We start from the raw sequence: 23,768 nt of genomic DNA on the forward strand, positions 1-23,768 counted from the left end.
TTACATAATAAAAAAGTCAATGCAGCTAGAATAAAGGAAACTGTTGGATGGGGGAAATCTTTGCATCAAATACCTCTGAAAAAAAGTCCAACATTCATACACACGTGTGTGTAATGCGTGTGTGTGTATGTGTGTATGAGATCAAGAGATGTTCTATTAGATAAATGGACAAAGGATGTTGACCAACTGTTTGGAAACTATCAATAATCATATCATTACTCCAAATTACTAATATTAAGGGCATGCAATTTAAAACAACTCTGATCTCACTTCTCTCAATGTAACAAAAGATGACAAAAAATTGATATAGTTAATATTAGCAGAGCTTAAAAGACAGGTACACTCACTTATGCAGTGTTTGGGGAGTTTTGAATTTGTCTAATGTAGTCCAACTCAAAGAAAAATGGATTCCTGCAGTAGCACATTGACTCAGAAAATCACAAATCAACATTATTTATGTTTTATTGTATTTTTACTTATTTTGTTAAACAAATCCTAATCTCATCCTCCCCAAAGCCACCCTCCTACTCCCCTCCCTGCCACCCACTCAAGTTTAACTTCTCTGGTCTAAACCAATCTGAAAAACAACTTGAAATTGTGAAGGGAAAAAAAGCCACTTAATTGCTCATATGCTTCCTCTCTCATTGCACATATACATCAAGGAGGTCAAAGGCAGAAAGAAAAGCTTTATAAATACCAAAATATTCATTGTAGCCCTTTTTGTGGGAGCAAAGAATTGGAAACAAAATGTGTACCTATCAATTGGGAAATACCCAAACTAAATCACAGCCTGGTGGAGAGTGCGCAAAACCTACAATCAGAAAGACCTGAGTTCAGATACCAGATCACACAATTCCGAGTTGTGTGACTGGTCGTCACACTTACACCTACCTGCCTCAGTCTTTCCATCTATATGACAGGGATAATAACAACACTTACCTCCCAAGGTTATGGTAAAGATAATATATTTGCACTTTGCCAACCAGAAAGCAGCATTTAAATGTTAGTTTTATGAATATAATGGAATATTATTGTGTGGTAGGTAATACTTTAAAAGAAATGATTTGACTTGAAATGATATGCAACCAGAACATAAACACACACACATATATACATATATAGATGATTACAATAATGTAAATTAGATAATAACAAAACCATTCAAACTGATTAAATATAATGACCAATCTCAGTATTGAAAAGCCTGTAACAAAACATATCTCCAGCAGGCTGTATCCAATACAGGCTGTCTGTCAGACACAATATTTGTGCCAGTAAATTCTGCTTAACTGGTTTTTTTTTGTTTTAAGGAAAAATTTAGTGGGAAATGATTTAAGGGGGAAAGATGTGGTGCAAATACAAAGGGAATTAATAAAACCTTTTTAAACAAATTTCCTTAAAAATTTTGTGAGAGAAATGGAATTAACCCCATTCAGGGGGAAAAAAAATATTTGAAACTACGAATTCTATATTGTAAATAGAAGTTCAATATCTGAGTTTATGTGCTCTGTTTCTGGGGCAAATGTGATTTTGAGATCTTCAATATTAAAGGAGAACACTTTAAAGAAAGAAAAAAGAATTCTTTATACCAACACGTCAGTAACACAAAAGGACACAAATGTGGAATATATGGGAAGAGGGGAAAGCCTTCCGAATAGACTAAAACTTAACTTGGCAACATGTTCAGTGTTATGTCAAACTCAGGATGTTTAGAGAAGCAGTTTGAAATACTGTTGGAACTTTAAACTGAACAAGAAAATACAGTCTACATTAGCATACTAAAAAGTCATGAAGTACATAAGCAATGACTGTGATCCACATAATGAATTTTGCCCTCTCTATTTATCATACTATGAAGTCAAAATATACCACTTTTCCTTACCAAACCCCAGGCCCATAATCTCTTGTTTCAGAAATAGGATATTGCCCATCTGTCACATTGGCTCTACTGGACACATTTTTTTGGTTAGAATGAACATAAAAGCAAGAATCCAAAATTGAATTAGAAAAAAAAAGTAGCGTCAGAAATTATTAAACATCTAAGATGTATTTTAAATTTCCTTCACTTAGTTTATTGTTGGAGAGGGGGTATCCTATTAGAAAGGTAATAATGGATTGGGGAATGGCTGAACGAACTATACTATGTGAATGTAATGGAGTATTATCGTCCAGTGTGCTGAAATTATGTATTGTTATGGTCCCTTGAACTGCTCTACCAGTTAGTACAGTATGTAGGTGTACAAATAACCAACATTAAGGTAACAATAAACAGAAAATAGGAATGAAGAATGTAAAGGGGAACATGGCAGCCACTTGCCCAAAACTGCCTTCTAAATGAATCAAGGCCACATCTAGAGACTATGTGTTAAATTAGTAAACACACAGACAAGGAAATCTACTAATTAGGAAATGAAGAAGAGGGCATGCTAGTATTTTTATTATAAAAGGTATTTTTTCTCAGGTCTTTTTTTATGAACTTATTTCTGATATATATGTTTGTCAAAAGAAAAAATGACATTTTTATACACAAAGCACTTGCTAATAATGGGATCTCTGTCAGGAAAATGGAGATATATCTATTGCCCATTTAATCAATCACTTGTATAAAGAAGAATTTAGGAAATACAAGTAGGAAATGGTCATTAAATGTGTGTGCATAAAATGTAAAACAATCAGTTTAAAAGGTTTTTGTTATCGCTATTGCTTGTTTGTTTTTAACTCGATTGTTTGGCCTAGCTCATGGCATGTAATACATTCCATGATACCTGTCAATTCTAAAGTAATGTCTTAGCTCTTAAGATCTGAATAGTGAACAAAAAAAATCATGATGGCCACTTATTACTCCAGAATATTGATGATGAAGCACACTATCCATGACAAAGAGGTGACAGATTTATGAATTTAGGGTAAAGAATGTGTGTATGTGCATATCCACATATACACACATGCATAAATAAACATAAGACATAGATATCACATACATATATGCATGAAGTAGATTTCTGTTAATTAAAATATTGAAGTTGGTAGAGGATGCTACAGATGTGGAGTGTTGCATGCACTTTCACATGACATTATTATCATTAGTTTTATGTAGTCATTTAGCATTGTTACAAGGTGATGAACCATACTATTCTTGACAGGCTGAGGACACAGAACGAAACACATAACATGTACACTTATGATAACATATTTGTGTACAGACATTGAAGAAATTTGTTTTGTTTATGTATAACTGTTACCAGGAATTTACTTTTATTTTATTTTCCAATTGGGTGGGGAGTGAAAAGATGAAATAGATTTGTGTGTGTGTGTGTGTATGTGTGTGTGTGTGTGTGTGTGTGTGTGTGTAATATATGTTTGGGAAGTAAATGCAACACTCAGATGGTGACTGTTTCATGTACTTTCAGATGTGGTCACTTTATCACTGGTCTTATGTAATTGTTTAATTTTGTTACAAGATGATAAGATATACTATCCTTGACAGAGAAGTAGTGAATTTATAGTACAGAAGACATGCGTATACATAGCATGCATATATATATATGTACATATGTAGGTAAATGTGCATATACAAATGCACATAACAACCTGTTATACTCAACTGTATATTTGTTGCAAGAAATGTGTTTTTAAACCCACATAAATCCTCGGCATTCCTATATATTTCCAATGAAATTCAACAGCAAGAAGTGGAAAGAGAAATCCCATTTAAAGTTACTGTAGACATTATAAAATATTTGGGAATCTACCTGCCAAAACAAACCCAGGACCTGTATGATCATAACTACAAAAAACTTTTCACACAAATAAAGTCAGATCTAACTAATTGGAAAAATATCAATTGCTCATGGCTGGGTCGAGCTAATATAATAAAAATGACAATTTTACCTAAATTAAATTATATATTTAGTGCCATACCAATTAATTTACCAAAAAACTACTTTATAGAGTTAGAAAAAATAGTAACAAAATTCATCTGGAAGAATAAACGGTCCAGAATATCAAGGGAATTAATGAAAAGAAATGCTAGGGAAGGTGGACTAGCTTTACCAGATTTCAATCTGTACTATAAAGCAGCAGTCATGAAAACTACTTGGTACTGGCTGAGGAATAGAGGAGTGGATCAATGGAATAGATTAGGCACACGAGATTCAGAAGTCAATGACTACAGTAATGTATTGTTTGATAAACCCCCAGACCCTGGTTTTGGGGATAAGAACTCACTATTTGACAAAAACTGCAGGGAAAACTGGAATATAGTATGGCAGAAACTGGACATAGACCATTATCTAACACCATATACCAAAATCAAGTCTAAATGGGTTCATGATCTAGGTATAAAGGTTGATACTGTAAGCAGTCTGCTAAAACAAGGAATAGTTTACCTATCAGACTTGTGGAGAGGGAATGACTTTATGACTAAACAGGAATTAGATAACATAAAATGTAAAATGGATAATTTTGACTATATGAAATTGAAAAGTTTCTGTACAAACAAAGCCAATGTAACCAAGATTAAGAGGGAGGTAGGAAATTGGGAAAGAATCTTTACAACCTATGGCTCTGACAAAGGACTCATCTCTAAAATATACAGAGAATTGAGTCAAATTTATAAGAATACAAGTCATTCACCAATTGATAAATGGTCAAAGGATATGAACAGGCAGTTTTCAGAGAAAGAAATTAAAGCTATCTATAAGCACATGAAGAAATGCTCTAATTCACTATTGATTAGAGAAATGCAAATCAAAACAACTCTGAGGTACCACATCTCACCAGTCAGATTGGCTAAGATGACAAAACAGGAAAATGACAAATGCTGAAGAGGATGTGGGCAAACTGGAACACTAATGCATTGTTGGTGGAGTTGTGAACTGATCCAGCCTTTCTGGAGAGCAATCTGGAATTATGCCCAAAGGGCTATAAATACTTTCATACCCTTTGATCCAGCAATACCACTCCTAGGGTTATATCCCAAAGAGATCATAGAAATGGGAGAAAGACCCATATGTACAAAAATGTTTATAGCAGCTCTTTTTGTTGTGGCAAAGAATTGGAAATTAAGGGGGTGCCCATCAATTGGGGAATAGCTGAACAAGTTGTGGTATATGCATGTTATGGAATACTATTGCGCTATAAGAAACGGGGAGCAGGCAGTCTTCATATTTACCTGGAGAGGCTTAAAAGAACTGATGCTGAGTGAGAAGAGTAGAACCAGGAGAAATTTGTACATAATTACAGACACAACATATGTGTGATGACCAACTTTGATAGACTGGACTCTTCTCAGCAATGCAGGGATATAATCCCAAAAGACGCATGATGGAGAGAAAAACGTGCATCCAGAGAAAGAACTAAGTTTATATCCAGGTGGAAGCAAAATACCTGATCTTTTTCGTTCTCTTATTTGATTTTATGTCCTCTTTACCATTTTTCATTCCAGCTGGTACAATCTGTCCTTATAACCTGACCAATGTATAATGTGAACGTATTTACAGATCCTATACTTGACTATAAGCTGCCATGGGGGGGAGAGGGGAGGGAGGGGGACAAAATGTGAAATTCAAGGAATTGTGGAATTGAATCCTGTAAACTAAAAGGAAACAAACAAATTAATAAATTAAAGAATTAAAAAAAAAAAAGAAATGTGTTTTTATTTTATTAATCCAATTGGGCAGGTAGTAGAAAGAAAAAAAATAGATTTCTGTTAATCAAAAAGAGTAGAGAAGTATATTGGGGATGGTGCTACAGATGTGGAAAATTACATGTAATTTCAATTGAGGTCACTGTATTATTAGTTTTATATAATTGTTTATCTTTGTTACATGATACCTCTCACAGAGTGGGAGGTAAGCTATAAATATTTGTAAAATTAAAAACAAAACACATAAATAAAAGTTTAAAAGCCAAAACAAACTTTTATAAAGTGAGAATAAAGTAATATTTACCTTGTCAGACTGTAGAGCTCCCAGTAATTTATCTAATGGATTATTTTTTCCCTCCTCCTCTTTGGAAGCTGATGAAGGTTGTACAGGAGATGGATCCTCTCTGGATGATTGCCTCGGGACAGTACATGTTTTACTGAAAGACTGTGATCTTTTGACTACAGCAAGTGCAAAAGGAGAAGGAGTAGCCGTTGTGTATGGCCGTGGTGCACCAAAAGTCCTCAAGGCTTTTAGGCTGAATGCTGCTGGCTGAGTAGAGGGAAGGTTCACTGGTTTTGGGGGTTTGGTAGGAGAAGTAGGGAATTCTATGTGTCTCTGACTGATGTCATGATCATTTTGTTTGTCAGGTAATTCAGAAGGGAAGTTAATTGTCTTATTTAAAGGAGAAAGCATTTCCTCTTGGGGAGATGATAACTTCTTTTCGATCTCTTTATGCTTCCGTTCATTTTGAGCAGAACTTGTAGCAGCATTGACACTTTTGGCAGCTGCAGATGTAACATAATGACCTGAGGCCCTTTTCTGCATCTGTAGGAAAAAAGAACTAGGTTTTGTCTGGGGACTTATCACCTTAGATCTTCTTTTTGGTTCCATAATACTATTTAGGTGTTCTAAATTGAGCACCAATGGAGATGCACCATTGTCTTTTACTATGGAGGCTGGTTTTGTAGAAGATACAGTCCCATCAGTGATGCTTATTTCATTTCGGATATAATGCTCCATTCCCAATTTGGGTTCATACTTTACATCAGCCTGTGTCTCCCTTGGACTTTTAGAAATAAGATCATCTGTTTGGATAGCAGTTTCCTTCAGCTTCTCACGTGGCTGGCCATTTTCTGAAGCATGTATCCCCTGATTATTTTTATGATACCGTGTAGTTTCTGACTCGCAATCCTTCAGTATGTCGAGGGACTTGGGAGGTACTATTTTATAAGTCGTCATTCCAATTTTGGGTATGTAGTCTCTTGTAATTTCATTAGAAGGCTTTGGTTTGGTGTTGAAATCAGGCTTATAAAGGGGATAACTCTTTGTACAGGAATCAGTTAGAGTTTTATCAGTCCCATCTACTGGAACAAACAGATCACCATTGCCATCTTGAAAGCTGAGTATGTCTTCTTGCCCATTTAGTGGTCTCCTGTTCTTGAGTTCTCTCGAGAGATCTAGAGAACCCTGTGATTTGAAAGATGACTTTTGAGATGATTTATTGTTATTTGAAAACTGTACATTTTCATCTCCTCTGGAGTTTGACAAATTATGATCCAGGCAAACCACTGCTTCACTTAACATATTATTGTCCAAACTGTTATGGGGCTGAGTTGTCTGAATTGCTGCATCTTGAGTTTTTACCTTTTCTAAGTTGGAATGACTCAGCTTCTGATCTTGAATTGGTAAAAGTGATTGAGGATTTTCCTTGTTACCTACAGCAACGTCATTTTTATATGCTTGAGAATCTGATGGTCTATCAGTTTCAAGCTTGTTATTTTCAGTAACATCAGCTACACTGATTTCTACTGTCCTCACTCCATTTTTTACTTTCTCATCCGAGTTCTCTGGAAGGAGCATCATATCATTTTGATCTTTGAGAAAAACAAAAAAAAATAATTTGTAACTAATAGTTCAATACATAAAGAAAAATTCCTACCCCAAATAACTAATATACCATAGGCATGAGCTCTACATCTTACATATAAATACAGTTCCTATATTTAAATTTTTTTTAAAAACCTAATAATATGAATTTATTTAAGTTTTGAAAAGATCACATGGGATAATTTTTAAAGGAAGTATTTCCAAAAAGCACATAAGCAGTACATGTTCTTTGCTGCTTTAATTCCCCTTCTTTGATTAATAAGCATTTACTGTCACCTACAAAGAATACGACACTATTAGATGCTGTGAAAGACATGAAATAAACAGATGAGACAAATCTAGGGACAATATAAACACAATTACAAAATGTTTTTCACACAAATAAAGATAGATCTAAACAACTGGAAAAACATTAATTGCTCATGGATAGACCAAATCAACATAATAAAAATGACAATCCTACCAAAGTTAATTTACTTATTCATTGCCATAGCAATCAAACTTCCAAACAATTATTTTATAGAGCTAGAAAAAATAGTAACAAAATTCATCTGGAAGGATGAAGGATCAAGAATACCAAGGGAATCAATAAAAAAAAGGTGAAGGAAGGCAGCCTAATTACATCAGACTTCAAACTATATTATAAAACAGTAATCATGAAAACAATCTGGTATTGGTTAAGAAATAAAGTGGTGGGAGCAGTGGAATAGATGCATGATACATAGTAGTAAATGACTAAAGTAACCTACCATTTGATAAACCCAAAGGTACAAGCTTTTGAGGTGAGTTCTTTTGTGGTAAGAAGTCATAAAAAATGCTGAGAAAACTGGAAAGCAGTTTGGAAGAAACTAGGCATAGACCAACATCTCATACCATATACTAAGATAAAGTAAAAATGGATGCATGATTTAAATATAAAGGGTGATATCATAAGTAAATTAGAGGAATATGGAAAAATAAACCTATCAGCTCTATGGATAAGGGGAAAATTTAGGACCAAACAAGATATTGAGAGAGTAATGGGAAGTAAAATGGATAATCTTGATTACATGAAATTAAAAAGGTTTTACACAAACAAAATGAATGTAACCAAAATTAGAAAAAAAGCAGGAAACTGGGGAAAATATTTTTACAAATTTTTCTGATAAAGACCTCATTCCTCAAATATATAGAGAACTGAAACAAATTTATAAAAACAGGAGTTATCCCCAAACTGATAAATGGCCAAAGGATATGAACAAGCAATTTTCAGAAGAAGAAATCAAAGCTATCAACAGTCACATGGAAAAATGTTCTAATTCACTATTGATTGTTGTCATTCAGTCACATCTGACTCTTCGTGACCCCATTTGGGGTTTCCCTGGCATAGATCCTGGAGTGATTAACATTTCCTTCTCCAGATTATTTTGCAGATGAATGAACTGAGACAAACAGGGTTAAGTGACTTGCTCAGGGTCACATAGCCAGTAAATGTCTGAGGCCAGATTTGAACTCAGTTACTTCTGATTCCATGCCTAGCATTCTAGCCACTGTGCAGTGTACCTGCCCTGAGTAAAGAAATGCAAATTAAAACAACTCTGAGAAACCACCTCACACTTATCAGATTGGCTAACGCAATGGAAATGGAAAACGACAAATGTTGGAAATAACATGGAAAAACTGGAACACTAATGTACTGTTGGTGGAATTATGAATTGGTCCAATCATTTTAGAGAACAATTTGGAACTAAAAACAAAGGGCTATAAAACTGTGTATACACTTTGATCCAGCAAAACCACTACTAAATCTGTATCTCAAAGAGATCAAAGAAAAGGGAAATGGATCTATTTGTACAAAAATATTTATAGCAGCTTTTGTGACAGTAAAAAATTGGAAACTGATAAGATACCACCAACTGAGGAATGACTGAACAAGTTGTGGCATATGACTGTGATGGAATACTATTATGCTATAAGAAATGACAAGCAGTTTGGTTTCATGAAAACCTGGGAAGACTTATATGAACTGAAGCAGAGTGAAGTGAGCAGAACCAGAATACTGTACATAGTAACAGTAATATTATAACGATCATCAACTGTAAAAGACTAGTCTTGATCAGAGTTCCAAATTCCAAAGAACCCATGATGAAAAAAGGCTATCCATCTTCAGAGAGAGAACTGATGAACTATAAATGCAGACTGAACCATACTTTTAAAACTTTTTTTCTTTTCTTTTTGTGTATTTTCTTTTGCAACATGGCTAATATGGAAATATGGTTGCATGATTTCACATATATAATTGAGATCATATTGCTTGCCTTCTCAATGGGTGGGGTTGGGGCATGATGGAGGGAGAGAATTTGGAACATAATTTTTTTTTTTTGCTTCAATCTGCATTCAAACTCTGTTCCTTCTGGTTCTTTCTCTGAATGTAGACATCTCTCTCTATCATGATTCTTTTGGAGTTTACTTATAGCCCTGCATTTCTGAGAAGACTCCGGTCTATCAAAGTTGGTCGTCACACATACATTGTATCTGTAATTGTGTACAAATTTTTCCTGTTTCTGCTCTTCTCACTCAGCATCAGTTCATATAAGCCTCTCCAGGTAGATATGAAGTCCATCTGCTCTTCATTTTTTATGGCACAACAGTATTCCATTACATTCATATATCATAACTTGTTTAGCCATTCCTCAATTGATAGGCATCCCCTTAATTTCCAATTCTTTGCCACCACAAAAAGAGCTGCTATAAATATTTTTGTACATATGGGTCTTCCTCCTGCTTCTATGATCTCTTTGGGATACAACCCTAGAAGCAGTATTGCTGCGTCAAAGGATATAAAATTACTTATAGCCCTTTGGGCATATTTCCAGATTGCTCTCTAGAATGGTTGGATCAGTTCACAACTCCACCAGCAATGTATTAATGGAACATAAAATTTTAAAAAATGAATGTCAAAAAATTTTACATTTAATTGAGAAATATTTAATGAAATAGAGAAAAAAATATTTTTAAAAATATAAGAAATAAAGATAAACCAAAACCCTCAAGAAATAACAATCAAATTCTTCTTGCTTCTTCTTTAAGTTTGTCATGCTTTGAAAATACACAATAAAGCTATACCCCACTTGATAAACTGTATGAGTTCTGAAAGAAAGTTTATCAACATTTAAAAAATTCAGATCTAACTTTTAACTTGATTGGTAAATACTTTTCAAGGCAAAGGCTTTATTTTAAAGGAATGATAAATCCTTAATTTATCTATTTCATCACTTTTTTAAATTATTTCTTTGAGGGTATATCTGTACCTCCATTATTAACATCAACAGTCTTGGACAAGACACCATTTTTGAACTACTGCCTGACAAAGATTTCTTTTGTCTTAACCATAGCCTGGCAACCTGGAAGAAACATGGGTTTTAATAGACATCATAACTTTCATAAAATTTAAATGAATTTAAAAGAAGCTAATAGGTTAGCTGTCTTCTATGACTAACCAGTAAGGGAGAAGTTGACTTTGTAAGTAACCTATCCTTCCTCTATTAGCCCCAAGCCAGTGAGATGCAGAACATTTGATTAAATGATGATGATTTGATGAGAATGAAGTGACTTTGAGTGTCTGTGTTGTAGCTGGGAGCTGGGGGAAGTTGGGGAACATGGGAAGAGAGAATGAATAACTGATTAGTTTAAAGATAACAGTAATGTATTGGTTTTTTTTTAAGGATTTGAAAATGTCTCATTACATTTCCTAGTCAATTTATGCAGACATAATTGAAAGCAATTCAAAACTATAGGTTTTATGCATGTACTGGGACTCATAACTATGTCATATATAACTTAAAACTATGTCACAATCCTGAAATAACTCAGTAAATATAGTTATATTAATTTTGATTTTGAAAAGTGACAATCAGCTTTTGACATGTGATTTCTGAAAGCACGTGGGATAAACCAATGTGTTGTGGTAGTAAAGAGTCCCATATTTAGAGTCAAGAGTTAAACCTGGGCTCTTCAATTACCACCTCTAACATGATTTTGGACAAGTAACTAAACTAGAGGTGGGGAACCTGCAGCTTTGAGGCCACATATGGCCCTCTAGGTCCTCAAGTTCAGGCCTCTAACTGAATCTAAACTTCATAGAAAAAATCCCCTTAATTAAAGGATTTGTTCTGTAAAACTTGGACTCAGTCAAAAGGTGAAACCCAAGGACTGAGAAGGTCACATGTGGCCTTGAGGCTGCAAGTTCCTCACCCCTGAACTAAACATTCCATAATCCCATTTTCCTCACCTTTAAGTGAAAGGGGTTAGACTAGGCGATCTCCAAGGTCTTTTCCTTTTCTAAGATTCATGACTTAAAAGTACCAGACATAAGCAATTTTAATAGTTATCTACTGGAAGAACATTTGCCATTGCTTTTATTATACATTCAATTTTCAATTTTATTTTCATACATATGTAGCCAATAGTGGTTAGCCAGTGAACACATTGCTCCAGCTATATTTATCAAATGCCAATGAATTGCCACCTACAAGGCAGACAAGTAAGTCCATCTAGTTAAGCAGTTGAGGACCCCAAGGAACAAATAGAAGGCAGCATGTGCAGGTCAAAGCAAACTACTACCACCATCTGCACTACACTCTTCCCTCAGATTTTAGTGTAGGTAGCCAAAGAAACCCAAAGTCTTGAGAATAGCAGAACCTTCCCCTCCACCCCAAGACTACCACCAGCCTTGCTTCCAGTCCAGCCTGTGGAGTCATTAGTAAGAGGAGTAATTAATATTGAGAAGGGGTTCACTTTCTTTGCTACCACCAACACCAACTGCTCACTAATTGTCACTACTGGGGAGAAAAAAGGAACCACACAAATTACTCTGTCCCAGACCATCAGTCTTGTCTCTAGATCAGTTCCTGACTGGAACCTTTCTGTGTATGCTACAGCTCCTGCCTCCATCATCACCATCACCATCATCATCAATAGCTAGCATTCATATAATACTTACTATGCTCCAGGCACTGTGCTAAGGACTTTGCAATTGTCATCTCATTTGATCATCACAGCTGCCCTAGGAGGTAGGTGTTATAATTATCCCCATTTTACAGATGAAGAAACTGAGACAAAGGATAAGTGATTTGCCCTGGGTCACACAGCTAGTAAAGGTCTAAAGTCAGGTTTGAACTCTTGTATTCCTGACTTTGGCCCCACACTGCCATCTAGCTGCCAACAGCCACAGGGATAGAAGATAAGGAAAATAAAGTCTTGGCACTGACAAATGGTTCAATATCAGAGAATTATTAGTGATCTTTTTTTTTTTCAATTTTTGCCAAATATAATGGTCTTTTCTCATTCCTCATTCTTCTTGACCGCAAAGCATCTGACACTGTTCACCACATTCTCTACTCAGTACTCACTTCTCAGGGTTTCTGTGATACTTTTTGATTCTCCTCCTCCCTTTTGTCTCCTCAGGGCTTTTTTTTTTTGGTTGGGCTATTTCTATCATGCTTCCTAACCACAGACATACCCCAAAGCTCTGTCCTGTACCCTTTTCCTGTTCTCTAAGTGACTTAGGAAGGAAGAAAGGAAGGGTTTGTTAAGTGCCTACCTGCAAGGCACTGTGATAAGTGCTTTACAAATGTTATATTATTTGATCCTCACAAGAACCCTAGTTAGTAGGTGCTTTTATTACCCCCATTTTACAGTAGAGGAAATGAAGGCAAACAGAAATTGTCATTTGTCTAGGGTCACATAGCTAGTAAGTACACATACATAAACATACATATACATTGCACAGTGCCTGACAAAAAGTAGGTGTTTTAATAAATGTTTGCTAAACTTCTGAGAGAAATCAGAGATGTCAGAAAAATAGAGGAAAAAGGGAGAAGATAGAACTATTCTCACTGTGGATTATGTTGAAGCAAAAAGAAAAATAGGACAAGGAAACTTGTGCAAATCATTCTTTCAGTTTCTGAATCAGGTATTCGCAGGCAGTTTCTCTGTAATTAACAGGTCAAACACATCTTATGCATACCTAAAACAAAACATACATGCATCACTCGTTGCTGTGTTTAATTATCTATAAGCCCCTCCATTAATCTCAATAGCTGAGAGATGGTTATATTCTTTCCCCAAAAAGTTTGACAGCTATCACAGCTTAACAAAGCAGCCTGGATTATAAGAATACACAAGTACCCTTTCCCCTTGCTAACTCAGAAACCGTCACTAAAGTCTCACTTCAATGTCTTATTGTGGCACGAAGGTACATCTTTCAAAGTTAGGCCAACGGAGAACTAATCCTACTAGATTCTAATAAACTAAGAAGGTTTTGAGTTTGAGCTTGGAACTAGAATATAAGCCTATATTTGGATAACCAGTCTAGTTACATTTTCAGAGACACATCACCATTTCTTGGCTACTGGGTAATAGATTTTTTGGTCAAACCAACTCATTAAATACATATACTAAGACATGGGGGGATTTGATCTACATCAGCCAAAGGACTAACCACATTGACAAAATCATGGTTCTGTGAAGAGTTGAAGTAATTAAAACACCATGAAAAATACCTTACAATAATTATTGTACTTATAAGGAATCTCTTTTTTGAAAATCATGTACTGACAGAGTACTAAGTACCTAGCACTGTTATATATGATAGGTCAGTCACTCAAAAGAAGATTGAGACAACCTCTGCCATCAAGATGATGATTACAATCAAACTGAGGTAACAACAGTAACATACCTGAGGCAATAGAGAGATCATAGGAAATACATGAAGTTTCACTGAGGAAATGGAATTTAACATTGGTCTTTGAAGAAGATACCGTGCAAGGGCTAAGTATGAGCAAAGGCAGCTCATAAAAGTGTCTGAAGTCACATCCCAAAGCATTTAATAAGCATAAGCACTGGGGATACAAAGAAAACCAACAAAACAAAAACAATCTCTGTTCACAAGGAGCTCAGGGTCTGATAGCCAAGTGGAGGAATTCAGACTTAATGAAATCAGAAATGGGAGCCACTGATGACTTCTGAGCAAGGGAATAACATGACATGACAAAAGGATTCATAAGAGTATTTATTTGGCAGGGATATGGAGGTCAAATGGATTGAATGAGATACTCTGGAGTGAGCAGAGACTAGATTTGAGATGGCCAGTTAAAAGACTGCTACAGTAATAATAGTAGGAAGTAATAAAAGGGCTACATTAGCATAATGACAATGTAAATAGAGATGATACTTAAGAATTAGCTGGAATAACTCACCATTGTTCTTATTTTGGTCCAGTATTTTGGAGTTTCTTCCATTTTCAGTTACTGCATCTTTACTACTTGTACCATTCTGTAGTTCTCTGTAAAATATAGTAATGTATATTGGATGCTTATATCAATAACACTCTCCCAAGTGCACGTGCACACAGACTCCCAAAGAACAAGAAAATTGGCAATATATACTGAAGACAGATGGACTAAAATAATCATCTGTTTCTGCCAAATACTGGAAATGTAATAGCTTGATAAAACAAAATACAACTGGGAGGAAATGCTGCTATGAAACATTATATTTCAGATGGAAGTACCAATAGAGAGCAGGAAGGAAAGAGCTTAGTACACTGGACAATTTTCCAACTCAGTTAAAATGAAGGGGGAGAGACTGAAAGAGTCAAACTTGAATCTAGCAAGGTCAGGCATATAATATGGGAAATGAATTGTTCTCATCAATCTTTTAAAGTTTCCTTCCAGCTCAAAAAGTCCAAGTCTACAAGCCTTTGGTTCTGTTTGTTCTCTCCCAAAACAGTTTTGTCCAGAAGATGAAATCCTAAAACAGGTTATAATAACCCTCCTAAATTGGCCTAGAATTTGTTTTGGATTGCACTTTACTGACTAGGCACTAGAAACATTTTCACACCATAGCTTGTTTGCTGAAGGCAAAGGGGAATGTATTGCTACTACTAATTCCCTTACTTAAAAGCGAGGTGTTACAAGACCTTAAATTCTCTTTTTGAGGAAGTTTTTGTGATTTAGTGGCTTGCCTGGTCACAATGTATACATCACTAAGCTCTGCTGGTTTTTAATACCAGGATGCCTCGAGATATTCAAATGGGGAATTCCATTTTTTACAAAATAGAGAGATGATCACCAAGCACTTTCCAAGACTCAGAAGCAAGTTCAATCCTTCAGCCGTTTTTCAGTCATTTCTGACTCTTTGTGACCCCAATTAGGTTGGTTATTTTTTTGGCAAAGGTATTAGAGTGGTTTGCTTCTCCAGGTCATTTTACAGATGAGGAAACCGAAGCAAACAAAGTTAAGTGACTTGCCCAGGGTCACACAGCAAATAAGTGTCTCAGGTCAGATCTGAGCACAAAAAGATGAGTCTTCTTGACTCAAAGCACAGCACTCTATCCACTATGCCACCTAGCAGCCCAGATGGAGGTTACAAGCCTACAATAAGCTGGAGTAACATTTTAAACTATAAATCTCCAAGATGGCAAGTGCTTTAGATTTGGTTCTGGTTTTTGCCTTTCCTAGCAGAGTACCCCACCATTTAGGGACTTTTAATAAATATTTTCATAGGGATGATAAAAGTTATAAAGTATTTTAAACGAGTAAGCTGGCTATTTGTATTTCAAATATTGAATCTAGATTTCAGAAGCCTGGTATCCATAAAATAAACCACCAACAACATTTGCAGTATCTAGGTTACTTACTTTCCATCTGTGTTTCTATTTTCTTGTTTTTCTTCCTTAGAGCTTTCTGGGCACTCTCTAGTAACAATGCCAAGTTCTGATGTAGTATCTTCTTTTTCATTCTTTGTTGCATCCATAGATATAAAAGAATTTTCTTGTGACTTTGAAGAAACATTTTCACTCTCTTCCTTATGGAGAACATTCAATTCTTCTTTTTCATCTATTTCTTCAAGGCTGTACTCAGAGCTAATTCCAGCTGTAACAAATATGGTAATAACTAGTAAAATATTTATCATATGAAATTATGCTGAGAATGTAATTTTTTCTAAAAAAGTTAAGGTTCATTAGGCTTTTCAAAATAAATCTGACTCAATACCAACCCCACCACCATCACTTATGAAGCATCTACACTACATGCAAGCCTCTATGCTAAGTCATAAGAAAACCAAAGAAAACAGTAGTTCCTGCCCCCAAGGTTCTACTTGAGGTTAGGAGGTAATACAACATACAGAAAAGTAAGTGCAATACAATCCAATTTGGAGAGGAAGAGGGAGACAGAACAGACTAGATAGACTAGAGAAAGGAACACCTAAGCTATCCTTCAAAGAAAGCTAGGATTCTGAGAGGCAGTGATTAGGAAAGAGCCATGCGGGGGAAGCCAGTGACAAGAGAAGGAAAAGATGGAGCCCAGTTAGATTGGATTGTACAGGGAGTAAGAGAGATATAAGAAATAATGCTGGAAAGGTAAGTTAGCAGCAAATAATGAAAGGTTTTTGATGCTAGGCTGAGGAGTTCATGTATTATCCTAGAAGGAATGAAGTGACTGAAAGCTTTCGAGAAGGAAAGCGACATGGTCATACTTAAAGAAAATTAGTTTGGCTGATGTGTGAGGAATAGATTAGAGATGGGACAGACTAGAAGCAAGGAATCCACGTAGGAACCACTACATGTCAGTAGGGCAAAGAGGATGGATGCAAAAGATGCTGTGGAGATAGAGTCAATACTATGGGGGTATGCAAGAGAAAAGAGTAGAGGATAACTGAGATCATGAAACTTGGTGGGTGGAAGGGTGGCGAGGTCTTCAGAAGAAAGAATAAAGTTTGGAAAAAGGGCAGAAAGGGTGGGTGTGAACGTGGGAAATTTTACACACCACATAGCAAGCAGTGTCTAGCAAGTAGCTAGGAATATATGATTTACATTTAAGAGAGAGGTAGAGCTCATACTTGAATTCACAAGTACAGATGAGATCACTAAAGGGAAGTTAGGGGAAAGAAAAAAAGACCCAGATCCAAAGGCCTGGGGGTCCCCAGTACTAAAGAAGCATAAGATGAATGATGATCCAGCAAAGGGGAGAAAGAAGGAACATTCAGGGAGAATGAAGAAAGAAGTGTCATGGACAATAAACAATGAAAAATAATTGAGGAAGAAATAGTAGCTACCAGTGTCAAAAGCTACAGATATCAGAATAAGAAGACTGTGAAAAGATAGTTTTGTAAGAATTAAGAAACTATTCAAAACAATCAAATGCTTTTCATAATATAACATGCTTAAAATAACATTCTACATCTTTAAGTTTTTAAGCAATGTTTTATTTTTTTAAAACAAAATTTAATTCCCATAAAGTTAAATTGCAAAGTAAATTTAATTAAATATATTCTTGAAATAACAAAACTGGGTAAATTTAATACCTGAAACAAGATAGCAAAAATATTCTGTAATATTTAAGTAATTTATTTTAGATAATCAAATCATCTATATATTTATTAAGAACATTCTGAAAGATGCCAATTTGTATGACTACTTAATCTAATGACAAAGACTGTTATTCAATTCTTAATTCTTCCTAGATATAAAGTGAATAAGCTTAATTTTCCTTCTTCTTGTTCTCTCTCCTTTCTCTATTGCACCTCAGCATCTCCACTTGGTGACAGGAAAGCCAAAAGGAGACAGGAAAAGTTGGGTCTTTTCAGCTCTGTTAAAACTAATTAGGAAAAGAGCTGAAAGTGGAAAGTTGAAATGAGGTCTGAATTTTCTGTTGAATCTTATATTTATCTCCTCCATTAAAAAAAAAAAACAAAGAGTTGGCTATTAAAATTTTATTTCATCACAATACAGATCTAAATAAATGAGTGAATGAAAAGCATTGATTAAAAACTAACCACATGCCAAGTACTGTGCCTCTAGGGGAGTGGTGGATAGGGAATGGAGTCATGGTCCAGGAAGTCACAAAGCTGGTGAGTTGAATGATAGGGTGGGTACATTAATATACCTTATCAATAATGATGATTTGATTGTGATTTCCCTAGGGGTAGTAGAGGAGGAGAAGGGAAGAAGGAAGTAACAGAACAGGAAATAACAATGTGAAGGTGAATGAGTCTATGATTCAGTTTCATGGAAACCAATACAATTAAAAAATCCAAAGATTAAATATATTTGCATGAAATCTTATTAAAGCTGCTTCCTCATCACTAATATGGGGCATGGTGATAGTTGCATTACCTGCTTTACAGGATCACTTTTATAATACAATGAGATGCATGTAATGTGTAAGCACTTTTGAACTACAAAGTATATCAATATTATTAAAAAAGATTTTCCTCATTTTCACATACAGCATGCAAGAAAACAGCTATAGACTAAACCTGAATTTTAAAGTTGAAGTAGTTAAGCTTTTCACATATAAAAATATAATGGGAAAAATTTTATTATTTTATTTTTCATAAGACAATATTATTCACATTCAATCAATCAATAAACATTTATTAAGTACCTATGGTGTACCAGGTTGGGGATACAAAAAGGCAAAAGACAGTTCCTACTCTCAAGGGGCTTACAATCTAATGGGGAAGGTAGGGGCAATATGAAAAAAATATATACAAAGCAATCTATATACAGGATAAATAGGAAATAATTAACAGAGGGAAGGTACTAGAATTCACTAGAATTAAGAGGGGTTAGGGAAGAAGAACACTCAAAGACAACAAAAATTTAGTTCTTCAAAAACATACCTGTTTCTTTTTTCCTAAGTGATAATTTAATATAAAAGTTTAAGTATTTTAAAAAACATTAACAAGTTAATAGGAGGTCTTAGAGGAATGCTGTGGCTGTAAAAATCCATCACTCTGCAGCCAGTACACAGACACAGTTTATAACCAAGTCCAGCCTGAGATCACATCACAGCCTTTACAGCTTCCTAGGACAGGGCAAGGCTTGAGCTCCATTGTCATTACGTTTGATAACCTAGGGTCTCCTCCCTAGTAAGGAAGGATACCAGAATACAGTTTTACCAGAGGAAGACATGAAGTCACTATCATAAAAAACAAATGAAATAAAGTACTTATTTGGACTAATTCAAGTACTCTACAGTCCAGAGAAACTGTCTTTTTGCTATTCTTCATGCACATATTCCATGTTCAGTCTGGTCATCTCCCTTGCCTAAAATGTACTCCCTTCTCTCCTAAAATCCTTAGTTCTCTTCAAAGCTTGGCTGGAATACAACATCCTACATGAGATATTTCTTATTACTGTTCTCCCATCTAACTTTATTTATTATTCACATGTGTACATGTTGTCTTCCCTCAGGAACAACCTGAAGGCACGGACTGTTTCATTTTTGTCTTTATATACCAAGTACTTAACACAATAGGTGTCAACAAATGCTCAACTGATTGATGTAGCAAGTACTATAAAAGTGTTTCTCTCTTTCAAACTTCTCTATTTCCATAAAAGGTACCACCATTCTTCCAGTCTGTCAAGTATGTAATCTCTGAATTATCTTTGACTCCTTACCAAACCATACACAATCAGCTTCCTTTTCTAGACTCTCATATCCACCATCTTATGGCCCTCATTCACTTTGACTGAGATTATGATGACATTTTTGTATTTGGTCTTCCTGACTTGTCTCTCTCTATTCAAGTTCATTCAACACATAACTGCCAAAGTGATTTTCCTTAAATTAAGATCTGAACATCCCAGTCCTCATCAACCTCCACCGGCCCCTTCTTGCTAATAGGAAAAAATATAAACTTATCTGTTTAGCTTTTAAAGCCCTTCACAACTTTGTACCCTAATCTATTTTTTCCAGCCTCACTGTACAATACTGAGATCCTGAGATTTCCTGAGATTCTGTCAAACTAGTTTTCTTACCACACAGTTTCACCTCTGTGTCCATGTCTTTGCACTGCTATTGCCCATGCCAGAAAGGTACTTCTTCTTCCTCACATGCCTCTTAGGATCCTGCAATTCCTTTCAATGTTCAAGTATAACTTTCTACATGAAGCCTTTCCTGACTCTGCCAGCCAAGTGAAAGAGCCTTTACTCCCAAATTACCTTGAACTTAACTGTGTATTTATTCTCAATATATTTATATTGCATATAGTTATACACTTAGACTATCTACTAATCTGTCTAGTTATGTAGTAATTATCACCTCCCCCTTACAATGTAAGCTACCTGACAGTAAGTAAATATTGATTCCCTGAATTTATATCCTGGGTGCCTAGCAGCACATAGATGTTTAATAAATGTCCATTGACTAATTATCCTAATTTGACCTACAGTATTTTTAAGTGCATGCTAACAGTCAGACTCTTCTACACACTTGTATTAAGAGTAAAGAAGGTGGTTTAGAAAATGTCAACTTTTTCAAGCTACTGAAGAATCGTTTGTGAAAATTTTTAATGTCCTACCCTAATAACAGATTTCTAATGAAGCAAACTTATTTCTAGGCAAAATGTACCCACTAGGAGAACTGGGCTCAACGAATTAAATTATCAAGACCTGAGAGTCAGATTAAAAAACATTTGATTCAAGATATTATCAGGGGGTTAAATTTTTCTTCACTAATTGGAGATATATCCTGAGATGCTTTAAGTATTTTTTTTAAGTCAAGAACCATTCTTGTTCTAATGATAATAATAGCTAATGCTTATATAGTACTTATATGGTTCATAAAACAATTTTGAAAATAATTTTTTTTAAATTGTGATGTTTGGGTTTTATTTTTAAATAAGTTTCATTATATTTCCTTTGTTCAAAAAGAATATTGGCAATTTTGCCATTTGGTCAATACCAATTTCCACAGATCTGAAAGTATCAAGATTGTTTTCTTTAATAAATATCATAGACTAAATTTCAGACTCACATATAAAAACAAACAAAACACAGAAAAACAAGAGTAGTGAAGCTAAATAGCTGGGGTCACGGAAAAGAATCACAGAATTTCAGACTTGGAAACAATTTCAGGAGCTATGTAATCCAACTCACCTTTGAAAGAATCCCCTCTACAACATAACATATAAGTATACATCTAGCTTCTGCCTGAAGACCTCCTGGGACAGCCATCTTCCAAATAATTAATTTCTTAAATATGTTACATTTTTGGACAGTTCTATTCACTAGGGAGCTTTTCTTGACATCAGTGACTTAAATCTACCTTTTTGTGTCACTTCCCTCCACTGACCAGACAAAATGTCTAATTCCTCAGAAAAGTAAGACCAGTTCTTATCTCTGTCACTGAATGTTCCCTTCTCTAATCTAAGTATCTTGAGTTTTTATTGGCTGGAAGGTGGGACACGGTGGACTCTAAGATGTTTTAAAATTTTATGATTATAATCTATGTCATTCCATCTATAAAGTTTTTTACACTTTTGAAGAATACATTTGTCAAAAGAATAAATTCATGTAGAAACTGTGCTTACTAGGGACTTAATTGAAGTATTTTAAATAATTTTAATAGTATTCTTAAGAAAAACTTTGAAAATATTTAATAGAAAAAAATTTGCAGAACTAAGCAAAAGTGAATTTTTTATAAATGTTACAAAAATATTTCAATAATTAACTTAGAAGGAAATCAACAGGCAGGCATAGTTTGGGGGGGAAATTCAGGGCTAGGATTACAAGGATGTATCAAGATAAGGCAAATTCCTGAATACAACATCCTACAGAAATGAAAGTTACAAACGTCATCAAACAGGAAACAGTACAAAAGAAAGCAGAAGAATTAAGCCAGAAGGGAAGTTAGAAATTCAGAACTTCATTCATCTTAGTCAGCTTATCTCCATCTATGAAGTTGAAAGCAAGTCTGAATGGAAGAAATGGAAGAAAAATCAAATAAGTCTAAAACCTGCATAATATTACAAGTGAAAGTAAGAAGCATCGTTTCTATAAGAAATGGCCCTTTTATAAGAATTTTAGAAGAAACAAAAGTCAGTAAGTTAAAATTTTGATAAATGTCATCTTAAGCAAAGCAGCCAAAGGAAACAAGCTCCCGCCACCTACATTTTAGTGATGTTATGGTTAACTCAGGTGTTTCAGCACAATCAGAATAAGGAGCACCATCTGCCAGTATCAGGACGGTACTTGGTTCATGACCAGGTAGCTCAAAGAAAAGTGAAGCATCTGTTAAGGAAGCAGTTTAAGAATGAGAGCACTTAGATTAAAGGTTAATTAAAATTAAGAAGCCATTTAAAACAACAAAATTGATCCCAATCACACAGAGATAAAATAAGGGGAGATTGGGACAAAAGAAAAGGTGAATGGGCTCAGTGAGTACAAGCAGAATAATAATGCACATGCCCTCTCCAAATACTTTTTTCTTTTCTTTTCACTTCACTTGATTGAAATGAACACACGGCACAGTATTCAACATTTTATTTTCTTTAAGACTTGTTCTTTATAAGACAAGAATCTGGCAAAGAATTTGCAAAGTGCTTTGAATTCTTTCACACAAAAGAAAAAGAGAAAAACGCAGAAGGCTAATCTTAATTTTCCCCATACAAAACACACGATGACTGGTCTTGAAATGATATATTTTGTTGACACTGTTCAGTCATGTCTGACTCTTTGTGACCCAATTTGAGGTTTTCTTGTCAAAGATACTGGTTTGCCATTTCCTTCTCCAGTTTACTTTACAGATTAGGAAACTGAGGCAAACAAGGTTAAGTGACTTGCCTAGGGTCGCACAGCTAATAAGTGTTTTGAACTCATGAATATGGGTCTTGATGACTTTAGGGCCAGCCCTAAAGTTGTGCCACCAAGTTGCCCTAATATATCTCTTAAATACTTATCTCTCATTAGGTCCACAGAAGAGTGCTAGATAGTTTGACAAGGACAGAAACAAAGTACATATTTCTTGGGGTCTAAAACATATAACTGCTATTTACTTAACATAGCAGTAGCATCAGGGATCAGAATTTTAGAGTCAGAAGGGGCATGACCTCATAGGTTCATATATTCACAACAGGAAGGGGACTTTGAGGTCAATGAGTCCAATCTCTTGGATTTAAAGGATGAGGAAAGTGAGGCCCAAATTAATTAAGTGACTTACCCAAGGTCACTGAGGTAAGAAAGTAGCAGAACTGGTATTAGAACCTCATACTTCTGACACCAAATTCATTGCCCTTTCCATGACCAAAGTGCCTTAGGATTATATAATCCAGTGGTGTCAAACACAAATAGAAATGGGGCCACTAAAATATCCATAAGGATCCTGTGGTCCACATGTTGACTTAGAAAACTGCAATAATATATATATATATATATATATATATATATATATATATATATATATA

General features: G+C 35.1%; 1 protein-coding gene across 13 annotated transcripts in view; it reads right to left on the reverse strand.

Moving 5' to 3' along the window:
- The window catches only part of COBLL1 (cordon-bleu WH2 repeat protein like 1), a 186,773-nt gene that overhangs the window by 12,957 nt on the left and 150,048 nt on the right, over window positions 1-23,768 (reverse strand). For 12 of the 13 annotated variants that reach the window (XM_069080131.1, XM_069080134.1, XM_069080128.1 and 9 more), the window contains 4 exons: window positions 22,477-22,596; window positions 16,216-16,450; window positions 14,774-14,859; window positions 5,952-7,522 (listed from right to left, as the gene is read on the reverse strand). In XM_069080131.1, coding sequence (XP_068936232.1) covers window positions 5,952-7,522; window positions 14,774-14,859; window positions 16,216-16,450; window positions 22,477-22,596 — 2,012 coding nt within the window. The remainder of the gene's footprint in view (window positions 1-5,951; window positions 7,523-14,773; window positions 14,860-16,215; window positions 16,451-22,476; window positions 22,597-23,768) is intronic. The other variant, XM_069080127.1, reaches the window with a different exon arrangement.

Source organism: Petaurus breviceps, unplaced genomic scaffold, assembly GCF_028583685.1.
Source record: "Petaurus breviceps papuanus isolate PSGF00001 unplaced genomic scaffold, PetGlider_PUasm1.0 91133, whole genome shotgun sequence".
NCBI classification, from domain to species: Eukaryota; Metazoa; Chordata; class Mammalia; order Diprotodontia; family Petauridae; genus Petaurus; species Petaurus breviceps.